The sequence below is a fragment of the Rhagoletis zephyria genome, unplaced genomic scaffold (genome assembly GCF_001687245.7).
Source record: "Rhagoletis zephyria isolate East Lansing unplaced genomic scaffold, Rhagoletis_zephyria_1.1 Rzeph_scaffold_00956, whole genome shotgun sequence".
Taxonomy (NCBI): domain Eukaryota; kingdom Metazoa; phylum Arthropoda; class Insecta; order Diptera; family Tephritidae; genus Rhagoletis; species Rhagoletis zephyria.
Genome location: NW_016158040.1, coordinates 115,207 through 132,288, shown reverse-complemented (window position 1 = coordinate 132,288; position 17,082 = coordinate 115,207). Strand labels below are relative to the sequence as shown.

General features: G+C 38.5%; 1 protein-coding gene across 1 annotated transcript; it reads left to right on the top strand.

Annotated features, from left to right (window-relative positions):
- Positions 1-614: 614 nt before the first annotated feature.
- LOC108362185 (uncharacterized) lies at positions 615-13,442 on the top strand. Its single transcript, XM_017615056.1, has 9 exons — positions 615-618; positions 1,430-4,110; positions 6,100-6,399; positions 6,528-6,853; positions 6,925-7,440; positions 7,590-8,364; positions 10,717-11,268; positions 11,345-12,244; positions 12,377-13,442. The coding sequence occupies exons 2-9, from the start codon at positions 1,446-1,448 to the stop codon at positions 12,727-12,729; spliced, it is 6,387 nt and encodes a 2,128-aa protein (XP_017470545.1). The 5' UTR covers positions 615-618; positions 1,430-1,445; the 3' UTR covers positions 12,730-13,442.
- Positions 13,443-17,082: the final 3,640 nt, after the last annotated feature.

The following is a 17,082-nucleotide window of genomic DNA, read 5'->3' as shown; positions in this document are numbered from 1 at the left end:
TGTAGCAGGGACCGAAAAAACCCCGTTGAATATCAAGATTTTTACTTTTACATCATTGCTTCATGAAAAATGAAATCTGAAAATAAACACCAAAACCAAGGATCAAAAATCAATCGAAAAAAATCGAAAATTAACGATCGAATAAAAATAGAACTTATAAAATAACGGCTAAATTTGGCCGTAAAACCTTTTTTATTTTTTAGGCATTCATAAAAAGCGAAGCTATTATTTTAAACTTCCTCAAATTTCTCGAAAAATCCCGAAAGGTTGTAGGAAAAGCTCTTAAAAAATATATCACCTGGAATACCAAAAATTCCCGTTGTACAAAAGTCCCAAAAAATATCAGTGTAGAAATATACAGGAATTCTAAAAGATATCGAAAAATAATAANAAATTTACGAAAGCCAAACAAATAATCCAGAAAACCCCGAATAAAAATTTCTAAAAGTTCCAAAAAAATTCCGAAAACTTCTGGACAATGTTCAACATAATAAAATTCAGGTTTTTTATGTTAAAGACAAAATGATATTCCGGGTATGATTTTACCTATTGCAATAACTGCAAAACTAATTTTTTGATTTTTTTTTATAAATTTTTAGTTTTAAACAAATTTTTATGGTCGCTAACAGGGTTTAAAAAAATTAAATTATTTATAAATCGCAAAAATTCTAAAAATTATGACTTGAAATCTGGTCAATTTCACATATTTCTAAAACTTGTTCATATAAATTCACAAACTCGCTGAGTTGTAAATGGTCAACGAAACTTTCTTAAAACGAGCGTACCTAAACTTAATTTCTTTTTTTTATTATTAAATTTTCGTAAATATATTTATTTTGTACTTAGAATAAAATAAAGGGGGTACCCCGCGATACTGATATATTAAGGTCGTATATATATAGATATATATGTATTTATTTCTGATTGATTACAAGTAAAAGCTCTTAAGGCAACATTATATTACGCAATAATCTTACATTCATTTTTAAATTTGACAAAATAATACTTAAAAAATTTTATAAACTTCAACAAAAATCGAATGTAACAAATGAATGGGTAGCTATCATTGTTTTATATCCGACACCATCGATGTGTTCTGATTCTAATACCTGAATTTAATATTCTGATTACATAGCCTGAAGACCTTAATACCGCCCCGCCAATAGCAGGCTTTGCCTGTACAAAACTCGCGATTCTCGGGAAAGAAGTTAATTTTTTATCGCTTATTTATGTTAACCTCACCAATTGTTTGTATTAATTTGCCGTTAGAGAGCAAAAAAATGTGTAACAGAAATGTTGAAGAATTAAAAGCTATAATGTAACAGTAATCGAAACTTAAGCTCTTCTCAAAGCTATTACAAACTTGCATACTAATTTTTGTTTTTATCTGCTCTCTCTCCCCCCTCTATTGTCAATACTAAAACAACAGTGCATTGGCAATAATAATGGTAAGCACAACTACAACAACAACAATTGCTGCTGGACAACCAACGAGTAGCTCAAATCATCATCCACATCAACAGCAACAAGCAGCGGCGGCGACACTAGGCTCGACCGCAACCGCAGCTGCAACCGCAAACAATTCCAATTACCAGAGATCAGCATCCGAGCAGCAACAGCAACAACAACATCAGCACACACAATCGTATCACCATCCATCATCGTCAACATCGTCGTCGACAACGACACATAACAGCTATTATAACTCATTAGCATTAAATGGTGTTGGTAGTAATAATAACAATAACAACAGCACCAGCAGAAGCAATAGCAACGTCAAAAACAGAGTTGCCGCTAAAACCGTTTCACTAAGTGGTCTCACCACCGCAACGGGGCAAGCGAGTGATGCTGACGTTGGCGTAGACTACCACCATTCATCTCATTACTCGTCGCGACCTTCGTCATTGTACAACGGTAGTGGCAATATTGCTGGCGACGACCAGACTAGCAACAGCAGTTCTCCCTCAACAACCAGAACGCCTGCGGTGGAGGAGGAAACCGCAAACGTTGAGGAGGAACAGCCACAGAGCCATGAATCGACAGCAGTCACAAAGTCGCCAACAACAGCAACAACAACTGTAAATTTATCGCAAGGTCTTCTTTCCACCTCACCGCCGCTGCTGAACGATCAAATATCGCTATTATTTCCAAAGTGTCGACCACGTCAACTGTCACCAAATAGCAACGCCGCAACCAGTCGCAGCGACAACATTCAGAGCAAAAGTCATAGTAGCTGTGATAGCGAAGCCTTAAACGCCACGCGCGCACTATCGAAGAACGAAGAGTACACACCCAGCACGCCAGTTGGTAGTCATAAAAAACGCTTGAACCCGAAATTTGAACGAGACGTGTGCGACAACGAGTCCACAGAGAACATCAGGGTAGAAACAGCAGCAGCAGCAACAGCACCAACACCAACACCACTGCCGTCAGTGCCGGTGCCAGTGGCGGCGACCACGACAACCAACTACTACAAAAGCGTCAATATTATCACACAATCACCACCACCGCCCTCAACGTCTTCGGTGTCATCCGAGTCGCTGTCGTCGGTGACCCCACGTATTTCGACAAATCCGTTTCTTAGTCATACAGGCAGCGTGGAGAGAAAACCACTTGAGCGCGCAGCTCGCCATCAACACAGAAACAGCGAGGAAGAGAAACAAGCATTGAGCACACGTCGTACGCGCAACGATAAAGGCGGCGGCGATCTCTATAACGAACACGGCATCTGCAGCGACGAAATCGAGGTCGAAAATATTAACGATAACGGTATCGCTGAAGACGAAGACGAAGAGCTACCCGTGCCCTCGTATCCGCCTACATTCTACTACCACACCGAAACGAAACATTCGCAGTCACAAGCGCGGCAGCGCCAACATCAAACCGGCGACAGCAGCAACAGTTACGAAATGCCACGTAAGCGCGCCAGTTATGGCACGCACCACCACCCCATCCAGCAGCCGTACACGCATTTTACGAGCTCAGCGGCGCAACAGCAGCAGCCGCAGCATCAGCCAGTCCAACTGTTACAACAACACAAGCAAGCCAACCATGGCGCGAACGTAACAACGGGCAGCTTTAATCAGAATCCATTTATAAGAGATGGCAACTACTGGGATACAGTGCGTCATAATTCCACAAATGAAGCAGCAGCAACGGCGGCGCATGTCACCAATGATACTGAACATGCGACTTCACCGCCCAGCTACGATGACATAGGCGATGCGGAGTCCCACAACATAACAACTTCTGTCAGCACTCAATCAACCACATTCGGTTCCACGTCCACGACAACAAAACCAGTTGATATCGCAGCAACCAAAATGACCGCGCGACGGTCGCATTACCAGCAACAGCCTTACACAAATAGTGTTCCTCCCCGGCAACACCATCCTCCGGCAGCGCAGCGCACACAGTCACAATCACAACACATCAGCCGTCTTGCTCGCGCCATAACGGAACCCGACGCCGCTGGTGGGCAATATGCTGAAATGGGTACAAAACACGGTCATAACTTTAAGCAACAGCTAATGCAGCAGCAGCAACAGCAACAGCAACAAAGTGGTCTGCAGGCCGTACAAAATTCATGCGCTGAAGGTCTCACACCGATCGCTAGTCATTATTTGTATGGGAGCAAAACGTCGTTGGACCTGCAACCGCAACAGCAGCAACATGTCATTAGTGTCAGCGATAATAGTATACTTGTCGAGCGCGAGATAAGGGAGCGCGATAGAGAACAACGAGAACAACGGAAGGCGGCAGCAGCTTATGTGGGTGATTGGGAAAGGGAAAGAGAACGCGAACACGAACGGGACCGGGAACGTGGTCGCGAGCGAGAATGGCAGCTAGAGTGTGAGCGAGAAAATGAAAGAGAAATGCAACGAGAACGAGAAAAAGAAAAGGAAAGGGCAAACGGGCGGGAACGTGAACGTGATTTTGAAAGAGAACAAGGCCGTTGCATTGATGTCGATGCGGGTGAACCGCAACAGTACCAGCCTGTGAAACACCGGAACTCCAGGAAGCACAGCAACGTCGCCAATACAAACGGACATTCTGTGGCTAATAATGGGGAAGTGGTGGTATTCGACGATATCGCCGAAAGTTGGCAAAGTGAGTAAAAAACATTTATAACTTTTTTTCCTTCTACAAGATACAAGACCTTATTTATTAATGACTAAAGCTTTCGAAAATTACTCGCTTTGATCTGTTTTATTGGAATTTTTTTATTTTATTTTTTTTTTTTTAGTAATAACTACCTGTTGATTTCAGGCCAAGACTTCTTTCCTTTGCAAAGTTCTGTCAGTTATTCATACCAAGTGTTGATATGTAGATCCTCTTGCACAAGGCACTTCCTAAGAGTTCGTGGCCGCCCTAGTTTTTTGTCCACCCATGTAGTTGGACATGCGGTGCAATGAGAAGCATTCACTGAATACCCTACGTGTTCAGTAAGAGATATGGACATGGGAAGACTTTGACCGAGGGTTATTCACATCGACACACCGACCATAATGCGTCGGTCATACCATAAGTGGGCGCTATCTCAAGAATTCATGTAACCTTCTTAGCGATTTTGTGAAACCCTTCTTTTGTTGCCTATTCGAGGTTAGTAAGCAACGCCTCCCGAAGCAGTTGAGACGCAAATTTGTCTTCACTGGAGAACCGCACAATATGTGCTCCACCGTTTCTTGTTCCATTACGCATTTCCTACAGTTATCACTACTCACCAAACCCATTTTTACGGCGTTCTTAGCTAACAAATTGTGACCAGTTGTGAGACCCACCATAAGTGTATAGTCGTTGTGTGGTAGTTACAGCTTTGCAAAGATGTGAACTGATGTGAGTAATAAGAAGAGCTGTACAAGTGTATACAAGCCATATATGATATCCTGGTACACTGATGGCTCATTTACTGAAGATGGTACCGGGGTAGCTGTAGTTGGACCGAGCCTAAGATACTTGAAACCCATGGAAAACCATACGTCAATTTTCCAGGCTGAAACATATGCCATAGAAAGATACGCTGACTTTAAGCGAAACTACCGGAATCAGAACATCGCGATCTTAACTGACAGCCAAGCGGCTATCAAAGCCCTCATATCTCATAAGGTAACATGTAAACTGATGATGGAGTGCTGAGCACTGTTGGTCTGTCCAATCGAGTTTGGATTCTCTACATTCCGAGACATTGCATAAAACCCAGATTGCTGGTAAACTTGCGAAAAAGGGAGCAGCAATCCCCTTCATCGGCCCAGAATCCTTCTGTGACCTGACCCGATTAGAGACAGAGACTAAAAGAAATCGCTGCTAAGATAGTCTACCAGATCTAGAGCAATGCAAAGCACTTTTAGAAACATATAACGTAAAACGCTTTATAGAATTTATGAGCTGAACTATCACTAACTAAACAGGGAATTTAGTCGCAGGAGCGAAGAAGACTTTGCAGGACGGACCACACAGTTCATCTTAGAAGGATTTCCTTGACTAATGCACAAACGTATAAGACTCCTGGGTGAATATTTAATAACCGAGGCCAAAGTGGAATCCGTGGATTTAGGCTCCATACTAAGGCCTCTTTCAGATACTGGGTTAATAGACACACTATAAATCGATGAAAGAATACAACTGATCTTGAGGTCGCAGTGCTTTATGTCCAATAATAATAATAATAATAATGATTTCCAGAAAAATTAGTCTTCAAAAGAACTCAAAGAGTCTCACCCCTTGTATCCGTAAAATAACCTTTGGCATCTTGAGTGAATCCAGCTGTTGGATTTTTTTAATGACTTTTACCAGCCTTGTCGTTTGACTCAAGGTATCAATACAACTGCAGAATTCTTTGAGTGAAGCCCTTTTCGAAGAACTTATTAGGTATTTGATTCAAAATTAACCTCCCATTCTTATAGAAAAAGAGTCAAAATAGGTAAATAATTTTGTTCTATTTACGAATATTTATGTAACTGTGATATCAAAATTTTTCGAATGCAATATCAGTAAATTTTGACAAATCGCAGATTTCCGTTTCCATTTTGCTTGCGTTTACAGCAACAAATGACCTAAAATATAACTAAACATTTTCTTAACATTTTTTTCTATATACAGATTTGAGAGTAACAACCGACACAAGCGCCCCAACAATACCAACAGCTATGACTCGACACCAGCTACAGCAGCAGCAGCAACAAAAGCACCACAGACAACCCGCATCCTTGACACTGGTTGACGACGACAAAGATGAATACGCTGAACAAGTCGTCAACAACCACGGCGATGTGGAGGTGACAGGAAGTCACAACACTAGCAACAATGGCACGTCAATAATGTACAAGGATCATCCAAAGAGATACTTGGATCGAAGTGGCTACACAATGCACGCAGTGGAAACGCGACACGGCATAATAGGTACGTGCATCCCTTTGGGACCAAGCACACAATCTTTACTAGTATTTATTATGCGCTTAGCTACATTGATGCCAGCAGCTATCACCACTAACACTATTTCCTTATTTTTGTATATTTCGCGCGCACAGAGTACGAGGGTTCACCACGCCGCATTGGCGGACAGACAAGTGGCGTTGCGCCCACTGCTGATGATGATAAGCAGGCCGAGGATGCGGTAGCAGCGGCAGTGGCAGATGCAGATGCAGAAGAGATAGCAGAAGATGTAGATGTGGGACTGTCAATGCAGCCGAATTCGGTGCACGTACAGCAAAAGCGCTTGACAAAGACCACTGCAGCGGCAACAAGCTCCAACAATGGCGCTGGTGGCAACAGCCAACATACGACTACAACAACAACAACAACCACGCACAATTCACCACAGCAACAATATCCGGCGCGTCCCGGCTTTCCGCAGGTAAATGAACGCTTCATGAGCTCTCTTCTGAATTTTATATTACCCTCTCATGGCCGATTTTCCATTTGCAGCGCATTATTTCACCGCCACGCGAGAGTACTCCACCAATTATGCTGCTAAGTCATAATAATTCTAAACACCAACAACAGCAGCTGCCGGATTATCAATACCAGCAGCAACCACAAGCGTTACAACAGCGGCAATCGTCGCCACCAACAGCTTGCACTTTGGACAATAACGCCGAGGATACGAGCAATGATGTCTCTGAGATTGGCACAATATCCGATTTGACCACACCGGAAGCTATATCTGCAACGGGTGTGCCAACAACGTTCACCTGCGCCACCGATTCACCGGCGCTTAATGTGGCGAATTCCGCAGCCATGCCGCCACCAAGTACAAGCGCAATGGCGGCGTGCAAGCCTGTGACGACAATTAGCAGCAGCGCCTTTAGCATACCAACAAAGTCTTCGACGTTCGACTACCTCTATGAATTCTCCGAGACGCGCAAAGTGCTCGAAGAGTTCTTCAAGTGTCCCTCGATAGACGATCGACCGATTGAGAATGGAAGCGACGTTGATAGTATCGTAAGTTGAAAATGTTTTTCGCCTTCTTGTAAATGTACTAGGAACATATTTATGTATATATTAGGGCGGTCCTTAAAAATGTCAAAATCTAAATTTTGTATGGCACACCTCCTTGTTCAACTTAAATCCCACTCTATTTTCATTTACAGGACATCCAATACGAATTCCATAGCAATTTGGATCGCGGTGACGATGATGAGTTAGACTCGCACTCAAATTTAAATGTAGACGCCGAAGACGAAGACGATGAAGAAGAAGAGGATGACGACGACGATGATGATGGACTAATGGGTGTGGATATGGATGACATACATCCACAGCAAAACCATCACCACCATCACCAGCTACAGCAACAACATAACAACCAAATGCGACAGCTGCAAACAACATTGCAACAACGCAACAATCCGCGGGATACGCAGTCACATTTGCAAACATCACCAACACCAACAGCGACATATCGTCTTCAGGCGCAACAGCAACAGCAACAACAACAACAACAACAGGAAAAACAACATATAAAATACCTGCAACAGCAACCATTACAACAATCACAAACCCAACAAGAAGAAACGCAGAGAACAGCAACAACAACAACAACTACTACTACTAATCAGCGCGCACGTCTTCATCATCGGCAGCAACAACAAACTACCAACAACAGCAACATCACCAGCAGCAATAACAGCATCAGCAATAGCAATAGCAATGTTTACAATAATTCGGTGCATGCACATCGGCGACGCTTTACCGCCAGTCCATTGATGCGTGACTTTGATTTCTTCCTGGACTCGGCTAGTCGTAGTAGCGGCGAGCAATTGGATCAACAAGATGGTGTCAATCACAATCAGTTAGATACACCGAGCACTTACCGTTATTCACCCGAGACAACAGACTACGATTCGAATTGTGGAGATTTGGATAGTAAGTATTCTGTGTTTGTTAATATTTGTCGAAAGAGTACCCACATACAATATTCAAATACATACAAATTATTCATTAGCGTTACCACCTTATAAAAATTAAATTTGTTGGAAATGTATATACATATGTACATAGGTTCGTGCAATGTTACAAAACAAGTGAATATTTACATTTAAAAAAGGCATTGCCACCTTTTTCAAAACGATAATTAACTAAATAACTAAGTTTAATTAAATATTAAACTTTTGTGTTTGAAGCCAATGGATGTTGGGAAAGTTTAAGTAACCAAAAGCTTATTGAAAATAGAGTTGCCACGTGCATATCAAACAAATTTAAGAAATTTACTCTTAATTGATTAAAAGTTTCTATGTGTTTCTCAAGCAAAGAAGCATTTATTACAGAAAGTTTTCAAATGGGGTTGCCATATGTCTGAAAATAAAATGAATTAAATATTTAAATTTGTTTTTAAATATTTAAAAAAAAAACAGCGTAGACATCGAGATAAGGAATTTTGAGGAAACTTTATTATAAGTATGATTTCATAGAGGGTTGCCAGCTTTCTAAAAATAAAAATTTGGACAGCAACTATTCTGTGTTTGTGTATATGTATATAAAGAAGTTCGCTTTGACACTAAACTATTTTTAAGCAAGGTTACCGTCTGAAAAAAAAAATCAATTAATCACAAGTGAAATCTAAATAAATTATTAAAGTGCGCCTATAGATAAATAAAAACGTAACAAAGGATATGTGTTTAAAGACACTTGCATTCTTAAGGATTTTCGAATAGAGTTGCCTCTTTTTAGAAACGAAAGTTATTGAAATACATATGTATGTTAGCTAAATACAATATTAACCTTTTGTATTTTAAATCAATGACTCTTAATTAGTTTAAAGTTTCAAGGTGTTTGTCAATGAAAATAAAATTAATTACATACATTTACAAATTTTTAGACATTTCAAAAGAAAAGCGTAGACATAGAAGCTAGCAATTTTAAGGAAACTTTAACATAAGCATGATTTCAGAGGGGGTTGCCAGCTCTCTAAAAATATTAATTTTAAATATTTCACATCAAAATGTTTAGACTTACAATATTCATTTAAAAAAGGGTGCCAACTATCCGAAAAAAAAAACAATTAGATATGCCAATTAAATGTGTACAAACAAATATCAAACTAAAGGGATTGCGTAGACTTTCAGCGCAATTCTGATTTAGTCTTTTGTAAGACAATTAGATAACAGTAGGCAAGATATTTTGAAAGATTTTGCTTATTCTGGTACCAGCATACAAATTCCCCTAATAGTTTTTCGGGAGTGTTGCTGGAGTGACAATCCTTGGCCAAATATACATAAATCGAGGTCGTTCCGGTTACGTAGAACCGACTGTCGTGGGAACGACTCGTTCGTCTTAATTCTCTATTAATTTCTAAAATTGATTGTTTGAAAAATAAAAAATTTGTATTTAACTAAAGTTTTAGTTAGTTTGTTTTTTAAATTGCTTTTCTTTAAATTTTTTAACTTTATTGTCTTACAAAGATTTCTTTTTTTAATTTCATTTAATTTTTGTATATTACTTTATTATGTAATTTTTTTATTATTATTAGTTTGTATTGGTTTGGAAAGAAATATATGTATTTTTTTAATTTCGTTTAATTTAAAGAAACTTATTTTTTGCTTTTTTATTAAATTTTTTAACTTTATTTATTTATTTGATTAGTTTAATTTAATATTTATATATTTATTTATATTTTATTTCATTTTCTTAAAAATTTGATTGTCCTACGATGAATATATTTTTTTTAATTTCGTCTAATTACGATATTATTCTATTTATATTTTCCTTTTTTTATATATTTTTTTCTTTACTTTATGTTTTCTAATTTTTTTAACTAAATTTTCTTTTGATTTGGCTCAAAAAAATTTTCTTAATAATTATGGCAAAAATGATACAACTGTGAACGAAATAGTAAAAATCATTATCTTAATCTTCATGAAAAAAAAAAATTGTTGTTTCGAAAAAAAAAATCAAGTTCCATATAAAATTTGGTATTTCATTGTGCCCAAAGTAATGGGCGTAGCAACTTAAAATTTTGCGCAGATGCTGAAGTCCAAAGGTCACTGAAAAAATGCAGAGGATCTTTCAATTATTTAGTCTTTCGAAAGACAGAAAAGAGCATTCAAGGTAGTTGCCAGTATTTACAAATGTCTTACAAAAGACTTTTGTCTTTCAAAATCTAAGACATAAACCTTTCCGATCACCCCATGTTAAAATACTTGTAGATCCTCAAAACCGTAAACGACCCTTTGTCAACTCAACTCAAAAAAATAAACCTCCCTTTACTTCTCCAAACAGGTCTCTCTGGTGAAATAAACGGTGTCTCAACATCATGTTCGAACTACACAAAGTACTATGCCTCCAGCATGCCTGTACTTGAGGATGGTCTCTCCTCCGGACACACCTCCGACACGGAGAACAACAACCAAAATAATCTGAATAGCAACATGCAACAGCCGAGCGCCGCGACATCCCACAATCTCGTCGGTAGTGGTGGCATTTCGATGTTGATGGACACGAAACGCTTGTCCACCAACAACAGCATCAATAGCATGAACAATCTGACGATCTCAACGGCCGATGGTGGTGTAGGTGGTGTTGGCGGGGAGCCAAGAAACAACTCGATATCGTCAAATATTATTCATGATACAATGTACTTACATAGAAACGATAGTCCCACGCCAACAGCTGGTTTGCACGAAGATTCTGGGCGTGAATCGGTGCGTTCGGCCACGAAGCGTGATGGACGCGTTGGTGAACGCGAGCTGCTGGGACAGAGTCCAACAAATAACAGCAACAAAAAAGTATTCAAGAATATTGATCCCGAACTGGATTCGCTTTACTCGATAAGTATGTCTTATAACTATACATTTTATGTAATTTAATTCTTTGCAAATAAGCATCTCACTTCAACATCACGTTGCAGGCATTTTCCATCGCCCCGATATGGTGCAGATGACGCCACCACCGCCTGCACCAGCCCCGCATCGCAAGCCGAATATACTAAGCCCTGAACCGGAGATCTTGCAACCCACACCCTACAAGGACAACCTACACTCTGCACCACCACCACCCAGCGCCACATCGCCCATCAGTAGTGCACTCGTTCCAACAGTCGGTATCAACTCCAACAGTGGTGTCACATCTGTGGCTTCGGCTATCAGCTCAACGCTGAATCGCAGCAAATTACACACACAGCATCAGAGTGGCGTTGGCCTCAGCACCGCACAACGCACCAACCAATCGCACGCTCAGTCACAGCCGCCACCGCAGCCACAGTCAACCCAGTCATTGCCAGCAACGCAGACCCACTCGCAATTGCAGCCACCACCGCCTCCAATACCCGAGCGCAGCATACCGCGCACACCTTCGCCTGTGATGAATTCGCCTGTTTGGCTGCCCCGTAATCTGGATAATAGCGCCATAAAAAGTCTACTCGCTTCCTCGCCTGGACATCACTCGAAGAATCTGAGCGCAGACGAAGATGATGTCGACACTGATCTCGAAACAGATCGACTGCTCGGCCATCAACGGCTAGACGATCAGGGTTACTATGATGATAACAAATCGTGGGAGTCACGTAAGCCGCGCGCCTCGATACTTTCGAAAATCTCGCCCAAGCAGCAAATGGCGAGCACTAAAACACGCAATGGCTATAATGCTTTGCTCACGACCACACCCGAAATCCCACCGCCGATACCACCGAAGAACTCGACTAGCAAACTGCTCGACATTGACGGTTCCATATCATCATCCGAGCACAGCGACAAGTCGCCAATCAAGTCGATCGATGCACAAGACTGCGTAGTCACAATGGGCAGCCCGGGTGGCTCGGATGGCTCCGCTTGCATCAGCGGTAACTCGAAGAAAGATCTCGATCTCTCGACGATCAACTCAAACGGTCTGCCGAATAGCGGCGGCAGNACACAAGACTGCGTAGTCACAATGGGCAGCCCGGGTGGCTCGGATGGCTCCGCTTGCATCAGCGGTAACTCGAAGAAAGAGCTCGATCTCTCGACGATCAACTCAAACGGTCTGCCGAATAGCGGCGGCAGCAATAGTGGCAGTGGCAGCGGTAACTGTAGTGGAGGTGGTAGTGGTGGTGTTGGCCTTGTTGGCACTGGCAATGCGAATGGCAGTGTTGGTGGCAGCGGTAGCGGTGGTAGTGGCAATGGCAACGGTGTTGGTGGTGGCGGTGGTGGTGGTGGTCACAGCAGCTCCGCTGGCTCCAACAGCACTAGCGGCGAGAAAAAAGTCAAAAAGAGTAAGAACAAAGAAGGTAAATGTATTGGTTTATCTTCGCGCAAGTAGTGTCGTTTCAACAATTTTAGTCAACGTTGTTGTTGTTCCTATTAGAATAGCATTTTTGTAAATGGGCGTACAGCGGCGACATTGCGGCGAGTTAGTACACACATTTGTAGTATGTAGAGAGAGAAAACTCGCCGAAAAGCAAAGCCGCAGAATACTACAAATGAATTCGTGTAGAGTTTGCTGATAATTTTCAAAATTGCATCAATAAAATTGTTGTAGTGTCTTTTCCAAATTTAGTTGTACGAACTTGTGTTTTTCGAATATATTTTTGTAGTTTCGAAGTTCATTTGTAGTGTTCGTGACAACAACGAATTTTTGGTTGTTGTATACGTTTGTGTGTGTCTGTGTGTGTTGCGCCCATTTGCAGTTGTTATTTTTTAATTTCTACAACATCGATCGACGTTTTTCTAACTATTACAATTTTCTAGTACAACTGATATATTTTCAACATTCTGCTAATCTGTGATAACTCTTATTTTTGCATGCGTTCCGTTACGTTTCGTTTTTTGACGAACAAAAAAAAATTATGTAAAACTGCTTTCAAACCGCCGCATACTTTGTAAGATAATATTTCTAAATGTTTTTTCAATTACTATTATTTTTAGTGTAGTGTTCGTGGCACAGACGAATTTGTGAGGGAGTGAAAAATAAATGCAGTCGAGTTGTAGAACATTTCGAAATGTTATAAGAAGAGCAATTCTTCATAGCTTTTATAGCGTAAATTAACTAAAAATACGTAGAATAGATAGAATTAGGGGTGCTACGGATTTTTTGACTATCCGAAGAATACGAATCTTCGAATATCCGGTCACCTGAATGTGTAAAGCTTTATATGTGATTAAAAAATTCGAGTATCCAAATATATGGTTAGCAAAATAAACGGATATTAACCGGATATCCGGTTAACAAATGAGCGGATATGGACATTTCCAATGTCGTTCGCACGCTTTTGAAGTTCGAAAAAGAAGGAAAACCTAAATTTTTATTAATTTCCTTTTATGTTTCGATAGCATTTTGTTAGGTATATCTTTTGTGCAAAAGGGGTGATCTTTCGATTTTTATTTTTCAATATGTTAGCAATAAACATGCGGTCGTGAACGAACGAATAATGGAAGTCGCTTTTGGCTGCAAGTTGAAAAATGCAAGAAACTGCGATATGGAACAGAATATTATAAATTTTAAAATCTAACCTAAATCCTAACTAATTTCGCGTTGAAATATCTCTAGTAGTTTTCTATTTATAAANGAATCTAAAGCGATTAATTTTATATTAAAGTGGAATAAAGTATCTTCCTCCTAACTAATTTCGCGTTGAAATATCTCTAGTAGTTTTCTATTTATAAACTTAAGTACCGGTCGCGAATGTACGGGTCGCGAACGTACTATTTTTCCACAATTTTGTATACCTTTCATAAGCATGAAATGATAATATAAATTTAGTCCGATGTTTGCAAGTACCAGAAGGAGAAGATATAGACCAACATAAATGTTTGCCAAAATGATTACAACGAACTTTTTTTACCCAGTGGAGCGGATTTTTTGTTTAACCCACTTCAAAAAAAGTAGGAGGTTATCAGTTCGTCGGAATATTTTTTTTTTATAACCGTGGCCGTGAACCGATTTCGATAATTAAAATTACTGGTCCCTATTTTAGTTCTTTTCTTTTTTTTTAATTTAATTTTCTTTATTACTTTTTTAGTTTAATTTTTAGATGTTATTGTTTTCAACGATAATAGAATTGGTTTTTTTAATTTAATTTAATTTTTAGGGAAGCGTTTTTTTAAGTTTTTCCTCTTTTCTTNTAATTTTGTATACCTTTCATAAGCATGAAATGATAATATAAATTTAGTCCGATGTTTCCAAGTACCAGAAGGAGAAGATATAGACCACCATAAATGTTTGCCAAAATGATTACTTTTTTTACCCAGTGGAGCGGATTTTTTGTTTAACCCACTTCAAAAAAAGTAGGAGGTTATCAGTAATTTATTTTTATTCGATAATTAAAATTACTGGTCCCTATTTTAATTCTTTTCTTTTTTTTTAATATAATTTTCTTTATTACTTTTTTAATTTAATTTTTAGATGTTATTGTTTTCAACGATAATAGAATTGGGTTTTTTAATTTAATTTTTAGGGAAGCGTTTTTTTAAGTTTTTCCTCTTTTCTTAATATACATAATTTTCTTCCAATTTTTAGAGTTGCATTTTTTGTGTTTTCATTCAATTTTTGGAATTTTTCCTCTTTTTTTTTAAATAAATATCTTTTTATTTTTAGATTTTATTGTTCTAAACAGAAAAATACTTGTTTTAGTTTTATTGAATTTTTTTGTACTTTAGTACCTTATTTTTTGTCTAATTTAATTTCTTTTAGATTTTGTTTTGAAAANTAAATAAATATCTTTTTATTTTTAGATTTTATTGTTCTAAACAGAAAAATACTTGTTTTAGTTTTATTGAATTTTTTTGTACTTTTGTACCTTATTTTTTGTCTAATTTAATTTCTTTTAGATTTTGTTTTGAAAATATTTTTTTTTTTATTTTATTTATGTAGTTTTTTAATTTTTTTCTTTTTTAATTTAATCTTCAACTTTTATTGTTTGAAAAAGAAAATAATATGTGTTATTATTTATTTTAATTTTCAATATTTTTTGTATATATTTGCTTTTTTAATTCGGTCTTTTCTGTATTTTTTATTTTTTTATTGTTTTGAAATGGAAAAAATGTATAATTTTTAAATTTTATCTAATTTTGAAAAAACTTATTGTTCAAATATAAAAAGAATAATGTTAAGACCTCCTCGTTAGCCGTCCTTTCAATTAGTCTTTCGAAAGACAGTACAGAGCTTTCAAGATAGTTGAAATGTAACTTTTTCAATACATATGTAACTACGTATGTCTGTCAAATTCACAGTCTTTATTTAACTATTTAAAAATACGATCTTTGAAAACGAAATAAACTAAACTCAGATGATTCTACCTGNAACATATGTAACTACGTATGTCTGTCAAATTCACAGTCTTTTGTTTAACTATTTAAAAATACGATCTTTGAAAACGAAATAAACTAAACTCAGATGATTCTACCTGTGTGTCAGATGAAAATAGAAACATTTCTATTTCGCATGTACGTGCATCTGCTTTGTACAGAAACAAATCTAATTTGCCTCTGCACGATATGTTGGCATTTCCATAAGTAATAAGTGGCATGTACACATGCAAATACATATTGTGTAAGAGCACCTTTATGTAGATATTGGCGACAGTCCAGCTCACTTTTCGAGTTAATCATGACTGAGCTCATAGCTCTAATTGCAGCTTGGCTGTCGCTGGAATATTATGTATAGCATCCATATGAAACCTCAGCCTGAAGAACACTACAGTAGTGTGGTAAACGAAATAATATATTTTTCCCGCTTTGCCATTGAGCTTCGAAACATTTGCGATATGTAATTTCATTACTATCAGTATAGTAGCTTTCAACCTTCTAATCCCTGGTTGGGATCTCCATAGAGAAATTTCTAGCCGGAACCAACGTTTCAAATAGAATAAATTATATTATGTACAAATCCGTGCTTCTCGGAAAAAAATCANTCATATGAAACCTCAGCCTGAAGAACACTACAGTAGTCTGGTAAACGAAATAATATATTTTTTCCCGCTTTGCCATTGAGCTTCGAAACATTTGCGATATGTAATTTCATTACTATCAGTATAGTAGCTTTCAACCTTCTAATCCCTGGTTGGGATCTCCATAGAGAAATTTCTAGCCGGAACCAACGTTTCAAATAGAATAAATTATATTATGTACAAATCCGTGCTTCTCGGAAAAAAATCAGATTTACTCAAAATAAAAAAAGCGTCCCAGATATCTCGACTCCCATTGAGAAGTCTCTCTTAAACGAGTCGCAGGAAATCCATAGAGACATTTGTAGCGTAATTTGGTGTTGTGTGGTTTTGCTGCACTGATGCAGATCATATTAAGCCGTTGTACTTTGCTAAGTAGTTTAAGACCGATCACTTTATCTAGGGCAATAGCGACATATAGGAGAATAAGCTGAGTACCAGTTTTTCCTAAGGCTATTTTCCACAATGTACAGAACTATAGATGCCTTTTCATAACGCTGAGCTATGTTCTTCTGACAGCTCAGATTTTTATCCAGAGTAACGCTTAAAAATGTAAATATGTTTGTCAGACTTAGGCGGAAAACGTTCAGCTCCTAAAGATTTACCGGTGTCGTTTTATTCCACAGTATACCGACCATCTTGACACGTCACAAAGTGCTTTCTGTCGAACAGTGTCTTTGGGAACTTGCCGCTGTACGCGTTGGCGATATTATGAACATGGGCTCGCCATC

Excerpts from the sequence above, each read along its gene's own strand:
- LOC108362185 (XM_017615056.1), top strand. The coding sequence starts at position 1,446 with ATGGTAAGCACAACTACAACAACAACAATTGCTGCTGGACAACCAACG. Across the intron at positions 4,111-6,099 it reads TATCGCCGAAAGTTGGCAAA|ATTTGAGAGTAACAACCGAC; the intron begins GTGAGTAAAAAA and ends TTCTATATACAG. Across the intron at positions 6,400-6,527 it reads AACGCGACACGGCATAATAG|AGTACGAGGGTTCACCACGC; the intron begins GTACGTGCATCC and ends TCGCGCGCACAG.